The sequence below is a fragment of the Gavialis gangeticus genome, unplaced genomic scaffold, assembly GCF_001723915.1.
Source record: "Gavialis gangeticus isolate Ggan-Ray unplaced genomic scaffold, GavGan_comp1, whole genome shotgun sequence".
Lineage (NCBI taxonomy): Eukaryota > Metazoa > Chordata > Crocodylia > Gavialidae > Gavialis > Gavialis gangeticus.
The window spans coordinates 30,979,597-30,997,449 of NW_017729030.1; the positions used below are offsets into that span (position 1 = coordinate 30,979,597).

General features: G+C 41.2%; 2 protein-coding genes across 3 annotated transcripts in view; one reads left to right on the forward strand and one right to left on the reverse strand.

Annotated features, from left to right (window-relative positions):
* Positions 1-5,747, forward strand: part of CCNA2 (cyclin A2) — a gene marked incomplete at its 5' end in the record, with an annotated part of 7,905 nt that extends 2,158 nt beyond the window's left edge. Inside the window, 6 exons of the mRNA XM_019521827.1 lie at positions 118-230; positions 637-860; positions 1,442-1,646; positions 2,782-2,895; positions 3,186-3,319; positions 4,391-5,747. Coding sequence (XP_019377372.1) covers positions 118-230; positions 637-860; positions 1,442-1,646; positions 2,782-2,895; positions 3,186-3,319; positions 4,391-4,442 — 842 coding nt within the window. The remainder of the gene's footprint in view (positions 1-117; positions 231-636; positions 861-1,441; positions 1,647-2,781; positions 2,896-3,185; positions 3,320-4,390) is intronic.
* A 2,414-nt stretch (positions 5,748-8,161) lies between these two features.
* On the reverse strand, positions 8,162-16,918 carry EXOSC9 (exosome component 9). 2 transcript variants are annotated; one of them, XM_019522074.1, is made up of 12 exons: positions 16,800-16,914; positions 16,617-16,711; positions 14,095-14,214; positions 13,873-13,975; positions 12,989-13,126; positions 12,429-12,511; positions 12,012-12,144; positions 11,127-11,215; positions 10,468-10,614; positions 9,609-9,793; positions 9,195-9,273; positions 8,162-8,413 (listed from the first exon to the last, which is right to left on the reverse strand). In XM_019522074.1, exons 1-12 carry the CDS (start codon positions 16,863-16,865, stop codon positions 8,332-8,334), a joined length of 1,320 nt encoding a protein of 439 aa, XP_019377619.1. In that variant the 5' UTR covers positions 16,866-16,914; the 3' UTR covers positions 8,162-8,331. The 2 variants fall into 2 exon arrangements, 1 of the variants encoding a protein (XP_019377619.1); XR_002098443.1 differs by having other exon boundaries at positions 8,360-8,413; positions 10,455-10,614; positions 16,800-16,918.
* Between the last annotated feature and the right edge of the window lie 935 nt (positions 16,919-17,853).

Consider the following 17,853-nt stretch of genomic DNA (forward strand, 5'->3'; position numbering starts at 1 on the left):
AAAAAAAAAAGCAAAATGCTAAAAAAACCTAGGTCCTGGGTCACCAACATAACTGTTCTGCTCAATGCAGTCTGAGAACTTCTGTAGGTTTAATTATGACTACTGTCTTGCACTTAGATTCTCCAAGTATTATGGATATATCTATAATCCAAGATGTGGAAGAAAGAGTAAATGTTAATCATGTGCCAGACTACATTGATGATATCCATAAATACATTAGGGAAATGGAGGTAAGATGCCATGATTTTATTTACATTTTCAAGGCAGCTTAGCTCAGGATGGTGAGACTTGTGGGCCTAGTTCCTGGAGGGGTGGCAGCTCAAGTAGGAACTTACAAGTGGAGAAGAGACTGAGGGGGAAGGGTAAGAAAAGCGAGCTTCCTGTTGAGCCCTTCTAGAATAACAAACCTGGCTGGAATATGCATTGAACATAAAAGAAAGGGCTTGAAAATGGACTCTGAAGGACCTTGGGCACCAGTACTTGGATTCTACTTTAGGTATAGTACAAGTATTTAATTTGTATGTTAGTGGAGGGTGGTTCTTAAGTTCTCCCATCCTTGTTGCATTTTTTGGTCGAGTAACTTCTCTGCCAGAGTCTGTGCTAATATTTCACATATATTAACAATTCTCTTAACAGGTGAAATGCAAGCCTAAATCTAACTATATGAAGAAACAGCCTGACATAACAAACAATATGAGAGCTATTCTTGTGGACTGGCTGGTGGAAGTAGGAGAAGAATATAAACTACAGAATGAAACCCTGCATTTAGCTGTAAATTACATTGATAGATTTCTTTCTTCAATGTCTGTTCTGAGAGGAAAGCTTCAGCTTGTGGGTACTGCAGCTATGCTGCTAGCATCGTAAGTTAATTTGACCTCATTGCTCTTAAAGTGAGGCTGTGTGTGAGAGGGAGACACATGGGGGAAAGGAAAAATTATCTTAAAGCTGTGTCCTTTCAAAACTCTGCTTGACCAGAAGCCTTAAGATATCTATAGTCAAGTTTTCAAATCATTTTGGAAAATGACTTCACATTTACTAATAAATAAAATCTGAGTATCTAATGCACCTGGCTTCTGACCTGGTCTGCAGAGCTTGTGTAGCTAGAACTGTTCCAAAATAATACCTGGAACGTCTTGGGCCCTGCAGTCTACAAAAATGTGGAAGGAAACAGAAATCATGTTCATACCAGAACTTTTATGGGTTTGCTAAGATTCTTAAACCTACAGGAACTTAATTTGTGGACTTAATGTTAATTACTTGACTAACTTAGTATTAGGAATAGGTTATACATGTACAAGTAGATCTGAGCTCTGAGGAAACTGTTGCTCCCTATCTTGCTAACTTACGATGGACTAGGGTGGGAGGGAAAGAACTACTGATTGGTAGACCTGTTTCTCTTTCTAAGTATATGTAATAAGTTGCTTATACTTCCTAATGATAGAAAGTTTGAAGAAATTTACCCTCCAGAAGTTGCGGAATTCGTCTATATCACAGATGACACCTATACTAAGAAGCAAGTATTAAGGATGGAGCACTTAATTTTGAAAGTCTTGTCATTTGACTTGGCAGCTCCAACAATAAATCAGTTCCTCACTCAATACTTTCTGCACCAGCCAGCAAATGCTAAAGTTGAAAGTTTATCGATGGTAAGTGTGAATCTGCATATTGGGCGTAATGCCAATCAGAAAGCGCCATCTTAGTACATCAGAGTAGGTTGGGGTGTTTCTTTTCTCCATGGAAGAGGAGGGAATGCCACTTGGTAACAAATACTTACCCATTCTTAAGAGTTTTAACGACCAGAAAATATGGAGGTCTAAAACCTCAAGTTTGCATCCCTGTTAGATCTCCAGAGGGAGCAGTTGGCATTTTGTATCTCTGAAGCATTTGCCAGTAGAAACCCTTGGTAACTAACTATTAGTAGGGTGACAGTTAACTCTTACAGCTTTTATGCCATTATCCCAAACCATACTAAAACTGGTAACTACTTCAGAGAGCTATCATTGGCTGACGTGTGGATGCTAGGCAAAATTGGGTCGATGCTGCTGGGGGAGCTTCATTCTAGGCATACGTGCCAACCTAGAGTTGGTGATTTTGTACATGTCTGATGATCCAACAATCTGAGGGCCTATACTTGAACTACTACAATAATGGTCTAAAATCAGCTGCCTATTGCTGGTACGCACTTGTATTGAAATACTGGTTTAGCCTTATGAGTAAAGTACATGCTGGTTCATCTGCTACTGCTGTGTTTAAGCTTACCATTTGTTCCCAGGGAGGAAGTGGGTAGAACCACAAAACATGGTACATCAACTTTTGACCAAAGTGAAATTGTATCAAAACCCTGTGGTGGGCACCAGGGACCTAGGGCTTTTAAAGAGAAATAGCCCCCATACTGTCCTGTCATAAAGGTACTCTGCATGGATCCCTAGGAAAGGATGCTGCAGTAACAAAGCACATAGCTGTGAAGCAGTCTGTAAATGAAGAAATGGCATGACCCCAATGGTAGATATCTGAACAATTGTTGAGAAGTCTGAGGATCCTTACAAACGAAAGAGAAATTTGGTATGAGAGAATTCATCCTCACAACTAGTAAGCTAACAATTGCTGTAACTTTTTAATCTCATCCGCAAGAGCAGATGCTGAATAACTCCATACCTTCATTATAGTGAAGGTTCTAAAACTGGTGGCTAGAAGAAGCTTTTAAACTATAAGGAACAGGCCAAATGCTGTAGTCTTGCATGGATGTGGTGTAACAGTATTACTTGTTTTCAAATGTTACAGTATCTGGGGGAGTTGAGCCTAATTGATGCTGACCCATACCTACAATACTTGCCATCAGTTATTGCTGCTGCTTCATTTCATCTAGCAAGCTACACACTCGCTGGACAAACCTGGGTATGTAGAACTTGCACCAACTGAGACGTATAGTCTACATAGAAGCAAATGCAACAAATAGCACCTGTCCTTAAACAAGATCCTGGCTAGCAAAATATAACTCCTGGAAAAACTGCTTATGTTGAGAGTAGAGTTTTTCAGCCTGCAAAAGCTTTGTACTATATCTCCTGGTAGAATAGATAACCCATTTGAGTAACAGTCTCTGCAGTTCAAATGGCATGGAAAATAGTTTTCTCTAGGGTGACTGACAACACTGTACATCTCAAACCAATTGTCTTTTCTTCCCTTAGCCTGAATCATTGTCTAGAACAACAGGATATACACTTGAAAGCCTCAAGCCTTGTCTTACAGACCTTCACAAGACCTACCTCAAAGCAGCACAACACACGCAACAGTCCATAAGAGAGAAATACAAGAGTGCAAAGTAAGTATCTACAAAAAATGAGTTATTTACATATTCAAGTAATTGCAACAGGTGTTGAGGGCAGGGGCGGGCAATTATTTTGGTTAGAGAGCCGCTTACTGAGTTTTGGCAAGCCATCAAGGGGTGCATGATAGGCAGCCCAGGGTAGATTAATATTAACTTTCTAAAATTTTTAGGGGGCCCACCCCTGTGTTTTTAAGCCATGTTAGCTTGGCTTGGGTATTAAGCCACCTTGGCAGAAGGCAGGGCAAGATAGCACCTCAGTCTGTTTGGAGGGTGGGGAGGGAGAACAGTGACATCTGGGTCAATTCAGTTTGCAGCCTTAAGCTGCTGACAGTTGCTATGTAAGCACTTGGTTAGCAGACTGTTACCTAAGGAAACTCATGCCTGTCTGAACCAGTTAATCATTAAGGTCCCGCACTCTGCCTAACCAGTATAGTGAACCTAACTCTGAGTAAGTAGAGCCAATGCCTGTCAGAGCGCACAGAGGAATGATGAGTGTCCATACAGTGGTCTGGGAGGTTTTTGGGAAGTTTTTTTTTTGTTGGTGTTTTTTTTTAATGTGAACTAGCCCCATTGAAAAAGGATCTAGTGTCCTGTGTCTACCTTAATGTCACCACCCAGAAGTTGAGACCAGTAGAGCAGTGTTTCCCAACTTTTTCCAGCCCAAGACACACTTGCATTAAGAAGAAAAAACAACAATTCCATAGTAGACCTGCCAAGGCATTCCCCACCCTCATACCTATTGTAGCTCATGGCCATGGCAAAATTCCATGGCGCACCTGTTCATTTCTGATGGCACTTTTTTTGTGCCATGGCGCACTGGTTGGGAAACACTTCAGTAGAGAATGGCTAGGTGAAATGCTGACCTGTTTACACAGGAGGGGACAAATGTTATAGTTCCTGTTTTGATTCTATATTAAACAAGCTTCTAACCCCACAACACTGAATACCTTTCTGGTTCTACTGTGTCACAAAGTTGTAACCCAGTGCAGGATTAATGAACCTTTCAGCTTTATCCCCCTTTGTTGGAGCGCTAATGAAATTACCTTTTGCCCTTTTCTCCTCCAGGTATCATGGAGTATCGCTCATTGACCCACCAGAGACACTAAACCTATTGTAACAATCAAGGGACTGATGTTTATTTTTCTTTTTTTAATATATTTTTTTAAGATGTGCATTTACTCTTCCAAGGAAATGATGTACAGTTTTAAACCTTGTTCAAAATTTTAGGCTTCCAATCATCATTTCAGATTAGATCTGAAGTTCATTTCAGATTATGAAGTTTGTTTTTATAGGGTTTTAATGTAAATCCTTTGTGCAAAAAATCTTGTTCAAAATACTTAGCTGGAGCTCTTTTCTAGAAAACTGTTCTATTCAAGTTTTAAATTTAACCATGCAGACCAACTGTTTAATCTGAGACTTTAGACATTTTATCCTAAAATGATTAGAGAAAGCATCGGAGTAAACGGCACATGGAATAAAATGAGTAAGAGCAGTGAAGTGCGGGAATTCCAACTTCCGCAGTGGTCATGTTTTGTCTCAAGTTCTAGTGAACCATTTGAACAACAACAGTATCTGTAGCATCTCTTGCTAACACTACATTCTAGTATTGCTTTGGACTTGGATTAAATCTAAACGGGCTTTAATAGCAGTCATGCTGGACAAAATATCTAAACTACTTGGAAGATAAAACTTGGCTGAAATACTGAAGCATCCCAACCTTGCCTTTTTTTATGGGAGAACATTGAAGTCCATTTTTCAGGGTTATGTTCTAACATCGCTAACGTTCTAGTATTGTCAGTTTGTGTTTTACATGCTTGGAAGTTGCCATTAGCCCACTAAAACTGTGAGCTCCATGTCATAAGTTTCTCACCTTATGGTGTAGGAAATGGTTCAACTTAATTATTCTAGTCTGTATGATTTTTATATGAAATCCATACAGGTCTACTACTAAAAATGTTAGCTTCCATAAAAAGTTTATTTACAGCTAATGTATGACAGTGCTCTTGTACTGCTTGAGCAGAACCCAGCTGGGAAAAGTAAACTATAAAGGGGTGAGAGACCAGCCACTAGATGCACCACCTTCCTCTTTAAAAGAAGACGGTACAAGTGGCCAGCACGGCTTGATTTTTATGATGTGTTGTGGGTGTAGGGATACTAGTTCATTGGTCCTTCACTCTTCCTGTAAGTAGGTCTGTCTTGGCACCTAATCAAAATAAGTTCTTGTTTTCTTCACTTTGGTAGAGCACCTTTTTAATACCATAAAATGACTAAATCAGTGTTAGGGCAAATATAAACTGACCTCAATCTGTGAATCTGTAACACTGCTTTATTAACTAGTTGCTTGGTATGTAAAGCAGTGACTGCATGGAAATGGATTTGGGTATACCAGGTTGCCAAATAAACATCCTGTTACTGGACCTAATGTCAGTGGTGGTCTCTTGCCTATATTCTCACTTGATAATGGCAGCTGACTCTATCCTAAATCTGTATCACTAGGCTTCGATTCAAAGCTAGTGCTACTTAGTGTCCTTAGTACACTGTAGGTATATAACAGAAGTGGATAAGCATGTTTGCTTTGCCATGAGAACTGGTATGTAAAAACAATTCCTGACCACTTTGTTTTTGTTTCAGTGTAACTCATTCCAGAAATCTTTGCTCCGATGCATGTGGGCATACTTTGTCTAAACATGATGATGCTGGCTTTGATGCATCTAAAAAATGAGAGCCAAGGCATGTCAACTTGAAGCATTTCAAACAGGGGAAACTGGCACGGGGCATGTTGTCCAGAAGCTGGGTTTTGCAGCCTAGGCAGAAAGAGGTCATGCAGCTGTGCCCATCTCAGCAAGATCTAGAAAGTGGGGAGAGCTAAACCACCAGCCTGGGGAAAAGCTTCACCTCTACCATATCACGCTGAGGACCTAAGTATGTTAACTTTAGCTGCTGTCACTTAATTGTCTAATAGCCATATAACCAGGTGGCATATGGCCTTCATAAACCTATTATTTCTGCTTAATTTTATCACTTCTGCCAAAAGACTATAGATGCATCAAAAGTTTAAGTTTCATACTTGCCAGGTTTTTTTGTTTCCTTCCTCTAGCAAAGCCCTTTTTAAGTGCTTGTACTGGCATAAATAACCAGTGTCTTTGCTGAGGAAGCAAAAGTATGCTTTCCTTCTGTGATCAATACAGGAAATAAGCACTAGTAGCCTCTTTCACTTCTGGAAGAGAAATCAAACATAGTGCAGTCAATTCTTAGAGGGAGTATCCTTTGATATTATTGCATTAATCAGTGCATAAAGACTTTAAATTTGAATGGCTGTACAGTTGATCCTACAAAGCTGAAAATATCTGCTGCTTGTTCCAGTGTTTTTGACAGTAGCAGAACAAGAGCTGTTCTTGGAATCCCAATGCTTCAGGGCACAAACCCTTCTTCCACTGATAACTGTCAATAGCAGTGGATTGCCTCATACTTTGAAGGCTGCTGGAATTGGCTTTTTCCCTCAATAGTCTTTCATAGTTCACAATGTTGCCCTACTTCTAACACCACACTGATAAGCCCATCTCTTACTGCAGTGGGTACTGCTCTATGATTTTTCTTACCTTCACAATTAAAGTTATTCTCAGCAGTTCTCAGTATCTGCTGTTGCCTCCCTCAAGCTTAAGGCAGAGCTTTACCAACACCTGCAGTAGACATGCCATAATTTGTGCTGTATAGAAAACTGCTGTTTCTAGAGCCAGTATCTTCCAGGCTTTTATCCAAAAAAGTGTGTGCGCATATGCATACACAATGTAGTCTCAGGGCTGCAAAAGCAATGGGATCGCTAAAGGAGAGAGCATGAAGGTGGCTATTACAAAATGAACTTTATGCAAGAGGAAAGGGCAACATGATGCACTGCAAACACATAAAAGGGGCAACATCCGGGATTTCCTTAAGACCAGAATATACATCCTTTAAATGAACTAAGAGCTCTGGCAAGAAGCACTTTTCTATGTTATATTTGAAAGTTAGGGGCAAGATTAGTTAAGCAACTATTTCCCTTACAAAGTACTAGTGTCACAGAACAGCTCAAATGGGGAAGAGTAAGACCTTGTGTAAATTATTTCTACTCTGCTGTTGTGTATATTTTCATGTTTGTGTTTCATCACGTTTTGAGTACTCGGACAAAGCATCTGAGGTCAACTTGTCCATGAAAGTTTGTTCATATTACTTCTTTCAAGTGGTCCGGTGTTTAGAAACTTTTTTGTACTTGAAGGAACTTTTACATGTCTCATGTAATATGTTTACTGAAATTTTTTAAAAAAAAATAAACATTAACAAAAACTATGGGGAAGTCTCGTATAGCTGCTTACAAGTTTGGGGGAAGCTCTTTCAAACAGAGTGATTTTTCACATGTTGGCATCATTCCTGCTAGGAAAGCAACAGAAACTTCTCCAGAAAGGCCTCATCTGTCTTAAGTGACATAAGGCCTCATCTATAATCACCCATGTTCTTAATGAGATCACTAAAGGGCCAAGCTGGATTCTAACAGCAAACTCTCCAATGCCTAGAAGCTGGCAAAGAAGAACTTTTCTTATTATGTAGTCCATCTAATAAAAGATGCTATGTTTACCCAAAGAACCTTGTCTACTTCTGTCCTTAGACCAGCACAACTACAACCAACAGCCCTATCAAACCAACTTGCAAGGGGAGAGTACAAGTGCAGATCTGTGCTAACCTGGAGTTAAGGGTCAGTCCATTTTTTGGTATATGGTGCTATCTACATCTTTTACTGAACAGCTGCTATCACAGTAGTGTTCAAACTGTAAAACTATGACAGCCTATTTAGTACTACCATAGTATTTCACTTAAATACTGAGTTTTCCTTTTATTGGAAGGCAATGTACAACATTATATACAAAAAAACAAAGATAATTTGGAAGTGGGGGAGAAATTGACCTACAAAAATATGTTCAGTATCTTAGTATACAAATTAAAGATTTATACAAGGCTTAAAATGGAACGTGATTTTAATGAGAAACTCTCTTCTTTTTTCTCTTTTTGTTACTGGCTTTTTTACTTGAATTTTCTTGTTTGGAGTTGGTAGGTTTTCTGTGAACAAAACATTCAAATCCAAAATTAGACTATTTCATATGATGGAGTTAAACCAACACTTATTTCAGCTCTGATGTAACATTAGCCAAAACCACCATGCATATGGTGCTTTACACAGAATAAGACACAAAAGGGTTAAGGGCAACTGCCATCCAGACTATCTGGTTCTCAGCAAAATCAGTCCACACTGATTAAATAAATCATAGCAGACTTTTCTAAATAGGAATAAAACTAGGTTTACTGCCTTTAACACTTTAGTCACTAAGTCCACTAGATATTATTGATAAACAACCATCTACTACTTGGGCAGATTCTGTGCAATGCTATATACAGTAATAGACTAAAAATATAGTTGACTGAGCTGTAGAGGCAGCTGTTTCTAAATCAACCTTTTTGTTCCCTCCTGGATAACGGAAATATCCAAATATCCATTCTAAATTGCACCTGCTGGAGCAGTTCCACAAGCACTTTAGGAGTCAGCGATCAACAAGGATGCACTGACTTCATGACTATAAAAAAAGGCACATGCCAGGTAGAGACAAAAAAAGGAAGATTTCCTTGCATCAAAAGCTCCTGCCTATCTATTTCAGCAGTGCAAAAATACTTCAATAGGGAGATGTGGCAGTTCTCAGCAAGTATGTTAGGAAAGGGTCATTTTCTTGATAAATGCACAAGACAAACTAGACTACTTGAATCTATGCCTTGTCTAAACCCATACACAGCAAGCAGTCCTTAAAATATTCCCCCATCTCATCCTTTAATTATATGCTATAGTTACCTGGTTTTCTTTAGTACTTTTTCTGGTTTTAGAATGACAACTTCTTCCTCTTCGCTGTCAGATAGCACAACAGTGTCATCTTTAAAAAAAGAAAACAAAAAAAACATGTTGCTTTATACATGGCATTTTTGTGGATAAGCAGTTAGTACATTCCTAGAGAATTATTTAAAAGGTGGGAGATGCTTACTCTAAAGCTACAGTGACTGGTAAATAGTAAATACTTTCAGCTATAAGAACTGCATACTATTTCAACAGGGGGGCCAGTACAAAGCACTGAGACCACAAGGTAATTTGAATACATTTGTTTCCCTGGGATGATTTCTTTCTTACTGCTGAAGTGAACAGCCTCAAATATACTATAGTTAAAACAGGAGTGAGGTTTTCATTCATGTCACAACTGAAGAAGATACTAACCTTTCTTAGTCTTGCTCACAATGCTTACATCTTCCATTTCCATTTTTGGATCCTCCAAAGTGTCAGGATCATTGTCATCATCTTCCTCTTCCCCTCTCTCAGATTCTTCAAGTTCCCCCCAGGAGTTCTCTACCCGTTCTCCAATTTGGGCTGTTCCAGGGGTCCACAATATTGGTTCGGCAAAACTGAACTAGTTAAGACCAACTCCAGGAATTAAGACTCTTTCTATAAGACTCACTTATAAAAGCAGGCCAGACAATCCTTAAGCTTACCAGAAGACCAACATACAGATATATAAAGAATGTGTGCTGAACACCAAAGACAGTGTGAATATGATGGAGCAAAGTAGCGAATCAGCATGCTGGAAGTATCCCCAATGGCTAACTAAATAAAATGCTAAATTTATGCACTTTGGGGTAAACAAATGATTCCCTTTGCAGCTAATATCTATCCATCCATCAGAAATAGCTGGGAATGGAGCTGCTGCTTTTACCCTCTGTACTGCAAAAGCAACATGCTCCTCTAAGGATTTCAGGTTACCCTTGAGTGACACCCGCTTGCTAAAGCTTGGAAGAGAAGTGAATAACTATAAAGTGCTGCAAAGTCTCCTTAGTTGAAGAATAAGAGAAGTACTAGGGACAGTAATGAAAAAGAGAAGCAGAAAAAGTTCCGGAGAAAAAATTCTCATATCCTTTATAAGCAGATTACAAGACAAATTCCTTTACCTAAAGGCTTCTGCAGTTGCCATAATACAGTCTTCTAAGAAACGAAGAAGTCAGAATGTTGTGTGCGTTTCAAGAAGCTGCAAGTGAAAAGGCCACAACTGCTCACTATTACAAATGATACCATAAAAAGATACACATCCAAAGGAGGATCAGCCTTCGTGATGATTTCTTCAGCTTGCTCTTCCACATCATTAGCATCCACAGGAGCTCGTTCCATTTTGAATGCAGTAATCTTTTGATTTGGTATAGATTCTGCAAAGCCAAACTTTCCACCTTCCTTCCTACAACCATAACAATTTCAGTAAGTTTCACATTTAAAATTGTTATAAAAACTTCACTATGTACAGAGCTGTGACCTAAAACAGCAGGGTACAAAACCATTGCATAAAATGGTCACATTTTAGGCAATTAAATTTAACTACTATGTTCCCAGTTTTGGGGCTCAGGCATTCAGCCCTGAATTGGGAAGGTGGGTGTCAAGTCCTCCCTAGTGGTGTCACATTCAAAACAGCAGTGCTTTTACATGTGTGGCTATTTACTCTTAAATAGCTGAGATTCTCGTCTTCCAAAACCTCTGGTGGTACTACCAACTTGAGTCCCTACACATGGCTTGCGTACATGATAGAACCTATAGCTGAAACGGCTGTTTCAGTAAGGCTTTCTTGGCAGACCAAGCCACAGAAAACCGAAGCATTAATGACATGACTCATTTTGGTTACATAGTTTCTCCTTGAGAGAGAACGGGGAACCACAAAGTAATAACTTCTAATACATTGTATTATTTAAGCCTCACCTAACTTTCCGGTCATTCTCCAAGGCCTTCTGAATGAGTTCCGTGATCTCCACAACTTTAACACCAGTTATTTTACTGCATCTCAGAACCTGTGTGTAGTTTTTAATAATTTAATTAGTAATGACAGCTCAGCCTCATGAAATCAAGCCAGAAATAACTTTCTGCTTAATGAAAAACCTATTTGTTTCCAAATATGTAAAGTTTACTCTACTTTTGCACCCTGCTAGAAGCCAACACCTCAGCACTTGTGTCAGGATGTTCAAATAGTAGCCTCCTCAGCAACCTTTAAATTGGAAAGCAGCCATTTTCTTGATTAGGCATAAAGCATATTTCCTCTAGTACTGGGTTTACATAGAGTAGGTAAAGCTATATGGCAATTATTAAATTGGAAGTAGAACAAGCTGCCATTTTAAGAATGCAAAGGACTTTTATTACATTTGTCCTACTTAAACATCTCTCATACGTCGCACTTTGGAGTCTGCCATCAGTAAGCAATTTGTTATAGTCAAGAAGTAAAGTTTACTCTTCTGAAGACTTATAAAAGAACAATTAAAATATTCATAAACAGATCTCCCAACTATGCAAAACTCCATTCAAGCAACCAAGTTTGGAGACAATTGCAAACTTTCTTTTTTTTAAACTAGAAAAAGGGGGCAGGGGGCAGTGACTGGCAGGCAGCAAAAAAGTGGTGTTGTGGCTTCCACCACACTGATCGCAGATGAGTGAATTTACCTCGCACATAACACATTTTTGGTACAAAAAGGGTCATCGGATAAGAGTGAATTCACACATACTTCATGTTTCCCTTGCTTTATGTGGATTCTGTATGTCACACATGCACTAGGCTTCAGACAGAAAATCTAAATCACAGGAGATGCCATTTACCTGATCTTTTAACAGCATTATCCCTCCACTGGACTGGATAGTACAAATCTCACGATGTTTATTCATAGCTATTACTAGGAGACCATCCATTACACGTTCTTCGCGTTCACTGGGGTCCACCAATAAATAGGTCCTATAGCCATTATTAAACAGAATACACCAGTTAAAACTTCAGGCAAACTGGTCACTCTTAAGAGCAGAAGATTAATTACATCAAAACAAATCCCATGTTTTTCAACTAGTTATGTTATAGTGTGCAGTACAAACAAGAGCTCCTTTTTATGTCACCTCTTTTCAGATAAAAGGTTGTTTTCAAAACAGTTTCTTGAAGCAACTATTTAAAAAGAACATTTCTCTATTTATTCCAGTTCTTCAGGTTCCAGCATATTATTTGTCACTGTCCTAACTGCAACTTACCCTTGTTTGAAGAAGGCAAAGCTGACACAGATAGGCATGTGATGGATACTCAAGGGGACAGGATCACGTTCCTCAGGGGTATACTTTAAAGGAAAAAATGGTAATGAAGAATAAGAGCATGTAGTTAAGTAAAGAACAGATTAATTCAAAGGAATTATGTATTTTGGAGAACTAAGAGGTAAGAAAACTTTGGAGTTACTTAAACATCCAATAAATCTGTGTTCTTTTTCTGCATATTATTTTAATATGCCCTGTCAAAGTAGCTATCACCTTTACACCATTTGACCTACTAATTTGGTTGAGAAGTAAACTAATGCTAAAAAGTTACCACCCTTATCCAATAATTATTTATCTTCCTAAAAATTGAAAATAGTAAAACTCTGTACTAAATCTATTGATAAACACAAGTGTCCTCTCCTATCACTGGATGCTTGAAATAGCTCTGAGCTTCTGTAGCTGAAATAATTTAAAATCTCAGATATAGTTGCTTCTGACAAGGAAGACCTATTTTTTAAATCTTAACAATCCTAGCACATTACCTCTATCCTATTGTAACTTACCACAGTAATCTCCTCTCCTTGCACAGATACATCTGGCCTACGGAAGTGACACAAGGCCACTATTGCTGCTATACTTGCAGTATCAATAATGTTTCCATCATGATTCAACAAATGCAGGTCCACACGAATCTGCCACACCTGAGAGAAAGAACATCCATAACTACAACTCACTAAATCAGGGGTGTCACACTCATCTGGGACTGCAGGCTGGATGAGTGGCATGGGACCAGTCCACAGGCTGGACTGGGCCCACGGACCCAGTGGGTAGAAGCCTGGCATCTTGGGTGCTTGATGGCTACTGCAGGAACAAGTCCCAGTGCCGGGCTTCTTCCCGTAATACTGCTGGGGCTCCAGCACTGTGGTTCTTACTCAGACACTTGGCTACCACAGGTGGAAAAATCCACAGTGCTACCAGAGAGCCAGCACTCCGGATCTTGCCCAGGCATCGCCCCCTGCTCCCCCAATCAAGGCTGCGAGGCAGGCTATATATTTGACACTGCTATAACTGTAGCGTAAGCGACCACTTGTACATATTTTCCAAACCCTTTTCAAAAAGGCATGCAAGTGAAGTACAACACAAGTACTGATCAAACCTATAATAAGTGGCTCAACATATCAAATGAGAAACGGCATGTTAGTTTTCCATATTGGGCAACATGCTATTAGTAAGTAAAAAGTTAAGTATTCTGTTCCTACAAACATTTACTAGTACATGGGCCCACTGACTACATGCTTACAGCTACATATGCACAAGTCACTTGGGCTAGAGCTTTAAAACAAAACACAGGAACTACTGTTCTTCAAGAGACAACAGACACCAAATCCTATATGCAACCTGTTAACCCCTAATGTTAAAAAGCTTTGGATTTCAGAGTATGTCATACCTTTTCACCAGCAACAACACAAAGAGATTCAGTATCTATGCACTTTGAGTTTCTTAGGCATCTTTCTAATAGCCTATTCAGCTTCACCAGCAATTCAGACTGCCTGTAGAAGACATAATGTGCACATGTTTAAGTTGTGAGTTATTAATAAGGGAGAACAATGACACCATGGTCATCCTTATATCAATCCTACCTGCTGTCACTGCAGCAAAAGCCACGTACCTGCCAGGCTCAAAAGCTGGTGAAGCCATTGGAGAGAGCTCAAGATTAAAGAAAAGTATACCTTCTGTAGCTCGGTTTGGCTTTGGGGCAACAAGTTCACATGAGACTTGTCCAAGGACCCTGCAAAAGAAAATCACCCCCAAAAGCACAGGCTTCAGAAAGAAGACAGAAAGAAGTTAAACACTGCACAACATACATGAGTTGTATTTTGCACCTCCCAATTTTTGCAGCTTATTTTTCGGCAAGACATAGCTAAATGTATTCAAGGTAACCACTACTACAGCACCAACAGAAACTAGGCAGTAGAGTGCTATGTGGAGTTTAAAGTGTAGCTTTTATTCTCACTGTGGCCTAGAAGAATTTACCAAATTTTGTATCTTTCATCTCCACCCCCCGTGTGAAAAATTGAGATACCATCTATAGGGGACTGCAAAGCTCCATTTGAGATTACTGTACAAAGTCACAAGTAGGATATTAGATATCCATGGTTATATTAACACTTGTTTACACACTGCTTGCTTTATGACTAAATACACTGTGAAACCCCATATACCCATGAAGGGTCTGTAACTGCTAGCTTCAATCCTGTAAACTCTCATGTACTGGTTTAACTTGGTATTGGCACTACTGCTGAGGTTTGCATTATTACACACTGGACTTTTTGGGGGGAGACATGATGTTTATATCCAATAACACTACAGCCCGTTTAGTAAGGATTAAGTGGCCAACATAGGGTACCAGTACCCGTTGCCAGCTGAAACAAAGAAATGTAAATCAAACCAATTGGAAATCATTTATTAGATTATTACAACCAGCCACCTGTAAATCTTGGTCACACGCTGGAGGGAAATTTGGAGAACTCAGCAAATTCAAAAAGACCTGCTGCCAATCTGTTTGCCACCCTCTTCCTGCCTCTTACATCTCCCCAGTTGGTATAGGTGAGACTCTACACTGTGCTGCCCTGGGTAGCCAGGCAGACTTTGGGATAAACATTTGCTTTTGCATTTTCAAGTGCAATCTAATGCAAGTCTCCAGGCTGACCATTTTTCTGCTTCTTTTAGCAGCAGTCTATCCACAAGGCTACTTGTAACTTGGGTAACATACCCTCGCTCCCTCTTATGTTGCCAAGTGCTGTCTCCAAGGGTTCCTATACATGTGTGCAGAACCTGCTCCAATGCACTGGAAATCCAGCACATCAGAGCAGGCTCGATCAATCGAGTCTGCTGCAGCGTGGTAACTGACACACTCCAGCAGCTTTCTGAGTCACGTGCATCAGCGTCGCCACGTGTCTCCACACTAAAAAATGGTGGCGGGGTGCTCTGAAATAAAACATGCTCAATAAGCTCTATTTCAAAGTGCCCATCTGCCATTCTTTCAGCACAGGGACATTGATACACATGACATGCAGGTGCTTTTAATTGGAGCAGCTTGCTAATTAAAGTGCCTGGCACTGCATCCCACAGCACATGTAAAAATGCCCTGACAACTCAGATATGACAGGGTTGTGTTTCCCCACCACGTACTCCTCAGAGGAACCAGGAGTTGGCTGCAGATATGGCTGAGGTCTGAGACTGGAGTGCGCTAGCACTCCTGCTGGGACTTAAAGCCAGCAGTTCCTAGCTAGAGGGGCTCATCCCTCTGCTCAAGGTCAGACTGACTGATGTATTTGGGGTCAAGAAAGAATTTCCCCCCAGGGTCGGGCTAGTATGGATGATGGGGCCTTCTGCCTTCATCTGTAGCAGGGCTTCTCCAGGGGATCTCCCAACACATGTTAACCACCTCAGCCACAGCAGGATGCTGCCCACTGCATCCCCTGTGCCGTGCCAATGGCTTGGGTCCTGCTGTGCTAAGAGGCTGGACAATGGATGGTTTGGTCACAGCCAGTGTCTTAAATATGAAATTATCATATTGGAAGCTCAAAATTATCGTATTTGCAGAACAAATATTCTACACCGAAAAAACATGTGAATAAGCATGCAAATAATTCTTATTTACTTTATATTGCTCACCATAACTCAGCACTAAGTGAGAACTGGGTCCAAGTTGCAGCATTTCTTTATTTCAAGGCAGGCAGACATAAGGAAGTGCTGACAGCAAACCCAAAAGTCAGTCAAGACTCCCTGAGAGTGACTTGGGTTTCACATATCCTGCATCAATGAGCTGCCTTAAAAATCATTGTACATTTTGAACACTTTTACTACTCTCGACTGTACATGGTAAGAGGGCTGAAAGGATAATACGAACCGGGCAACACTAAGCAGAACCCGTCCTGCTACAGACAGGTGTACGGGCTGCAGCTGCCCTCAAGAACCCCCTCGCAGCGCTGCGCGCATGCGCACTACCAGGCAGGAGCGCCCGAAGCACCGCGCATGCGCCCCCCGTGCTCCCAGGTAAGAGCAACTACGCAAGGCCCTGCAAGCGCGGCTCCAGTCAGAGGGAGACGGCGTACAGCCCCAATTGCTCTAGCCTCGCGCGCTCGACTGTGCATGCGCCTTCTTCTGCCTCCCGGAGCTCGACGCTACCTGGTCTTCCCCAGCTCCACGACGCAGCAGCCATAGTCGGCGCCGAAAGAGACGCGCACATTGCGGTAGTCGTAGCTCTGCCGCCCGTCCAGGCGCTGCAAGGCCGAGAGCGGAGTCAGCGGGGAGGGGAAGAGAAAGAGAAAAGGGGGGGAGGATGGGAAAACGCGGGGGCTGGTCTCGCACCTTCTTCTCCTCGATGGCGCGCAGCAAGAAGCGCTTCTCGCAGTTCGACAGCGGCGTCTCCTTCATGGTGGCGCGAGCTGCTAGGCTCACAGTCGCACCCTGGTGACGTCATCAGCCGCGCTTTAGGCGCCACTGCGCAGGCGCCAGCAGGGCCCGCGCATTCCTTTTGGCTGGGCGGGGGGTGGTGGCAGCGCCGCCGCGTTTAAAAGCACGGGAGACGTTTGACCCTCCCACTGAGTGGTAGAGGGGGTGACTCCAAGGGCCGTGTGCACGCCCCTCCCCGGCTGGGGAGCGGGGTCTGTGGGCGAGGGGCTTGTTCAGAAGGAGAGTAGCAAAACGTTGGCGGAGGTGGTGGACTCTGCATCCTCGGAGGTTTTGAAGACCTGGCTCGACAAAGCCCTGGCTCAAGATGATCTAGTTGGGGATGGTCCTGCTTCGAGAAGGGGTTTGGGCTCAGTGCCTTCCTGAGGTCCTTTCTAACCAGCATTTTCTATGATGACCAAAAAAATGTGATACTTGCTGTCCTGATGTGTGCATGCCTCCGCCTGTGGCATTGTACTAGTGAGGAGAAATGGGCTATCCCTGTCCAGGGCAGCTCTCTGCCTGTTCACATTCCCTGTTCACATACCAGGTTTAACTCTTGAGTGTTAATTCAGGAGTCAGGTCTCCAGGTTGTAGCCATATTGGTCTAGAGGAAAAGGCAATCGGGACTACTAGAGGTGATATCTTTTGTCAGACCAACAAGAAGTTTGCAACAACAAAAAAATATTTAATTGCAAGCTTTTGAACACAAACGGCCTCATCAGGCATTAGAGAAGATTGTAAAAGTTCTCCTGGGTAGAGATGAAAGTTCATATTTCATAGGATTTCAGAGAGGAGTCAATAGATGGAAAACTCCTCTGGGCAGTCAGTTCATTGCAGGCTTTAGCACTTGAAAAATACATATGTGTGGGGGGAAAAAGGACCTGTTACTGTTTTGGGTTTATAGTTAATTAGTTATAAACCCAAAACAGTTGAGTTTATTAATACTCCATTAATACCCTTATCCTTGTAC

What these genes read in the sequence shown, in the direction of transcription:
- EXOSC9 (XM_019522074.1), bottom strand. Translation starts at nt 16,865, where the DNA reads ATGAAGGAGACGCCGCTGTCGAACTGCGAGAAGCGCTTCTTGCTGCGC. An exon ending in TTTGCCTTCTTCAAACAAGG is followed by an intron (nt 12,145 to 12,428) that starts GTAAGTTGCAGT and finishes TAATGGCTATAG; the next exon opens with GACCTATTTATTGGTGGACC. An exon ending in GAGAATGACCGGAAAGTTAG is followed by an intron (nt 10,615 to 11,126) that starts GTGAGGCTTAAA and finishes TTATGGTTGTAG; the next exon opens with GAAGGAAGGTGGAAAGTTTG.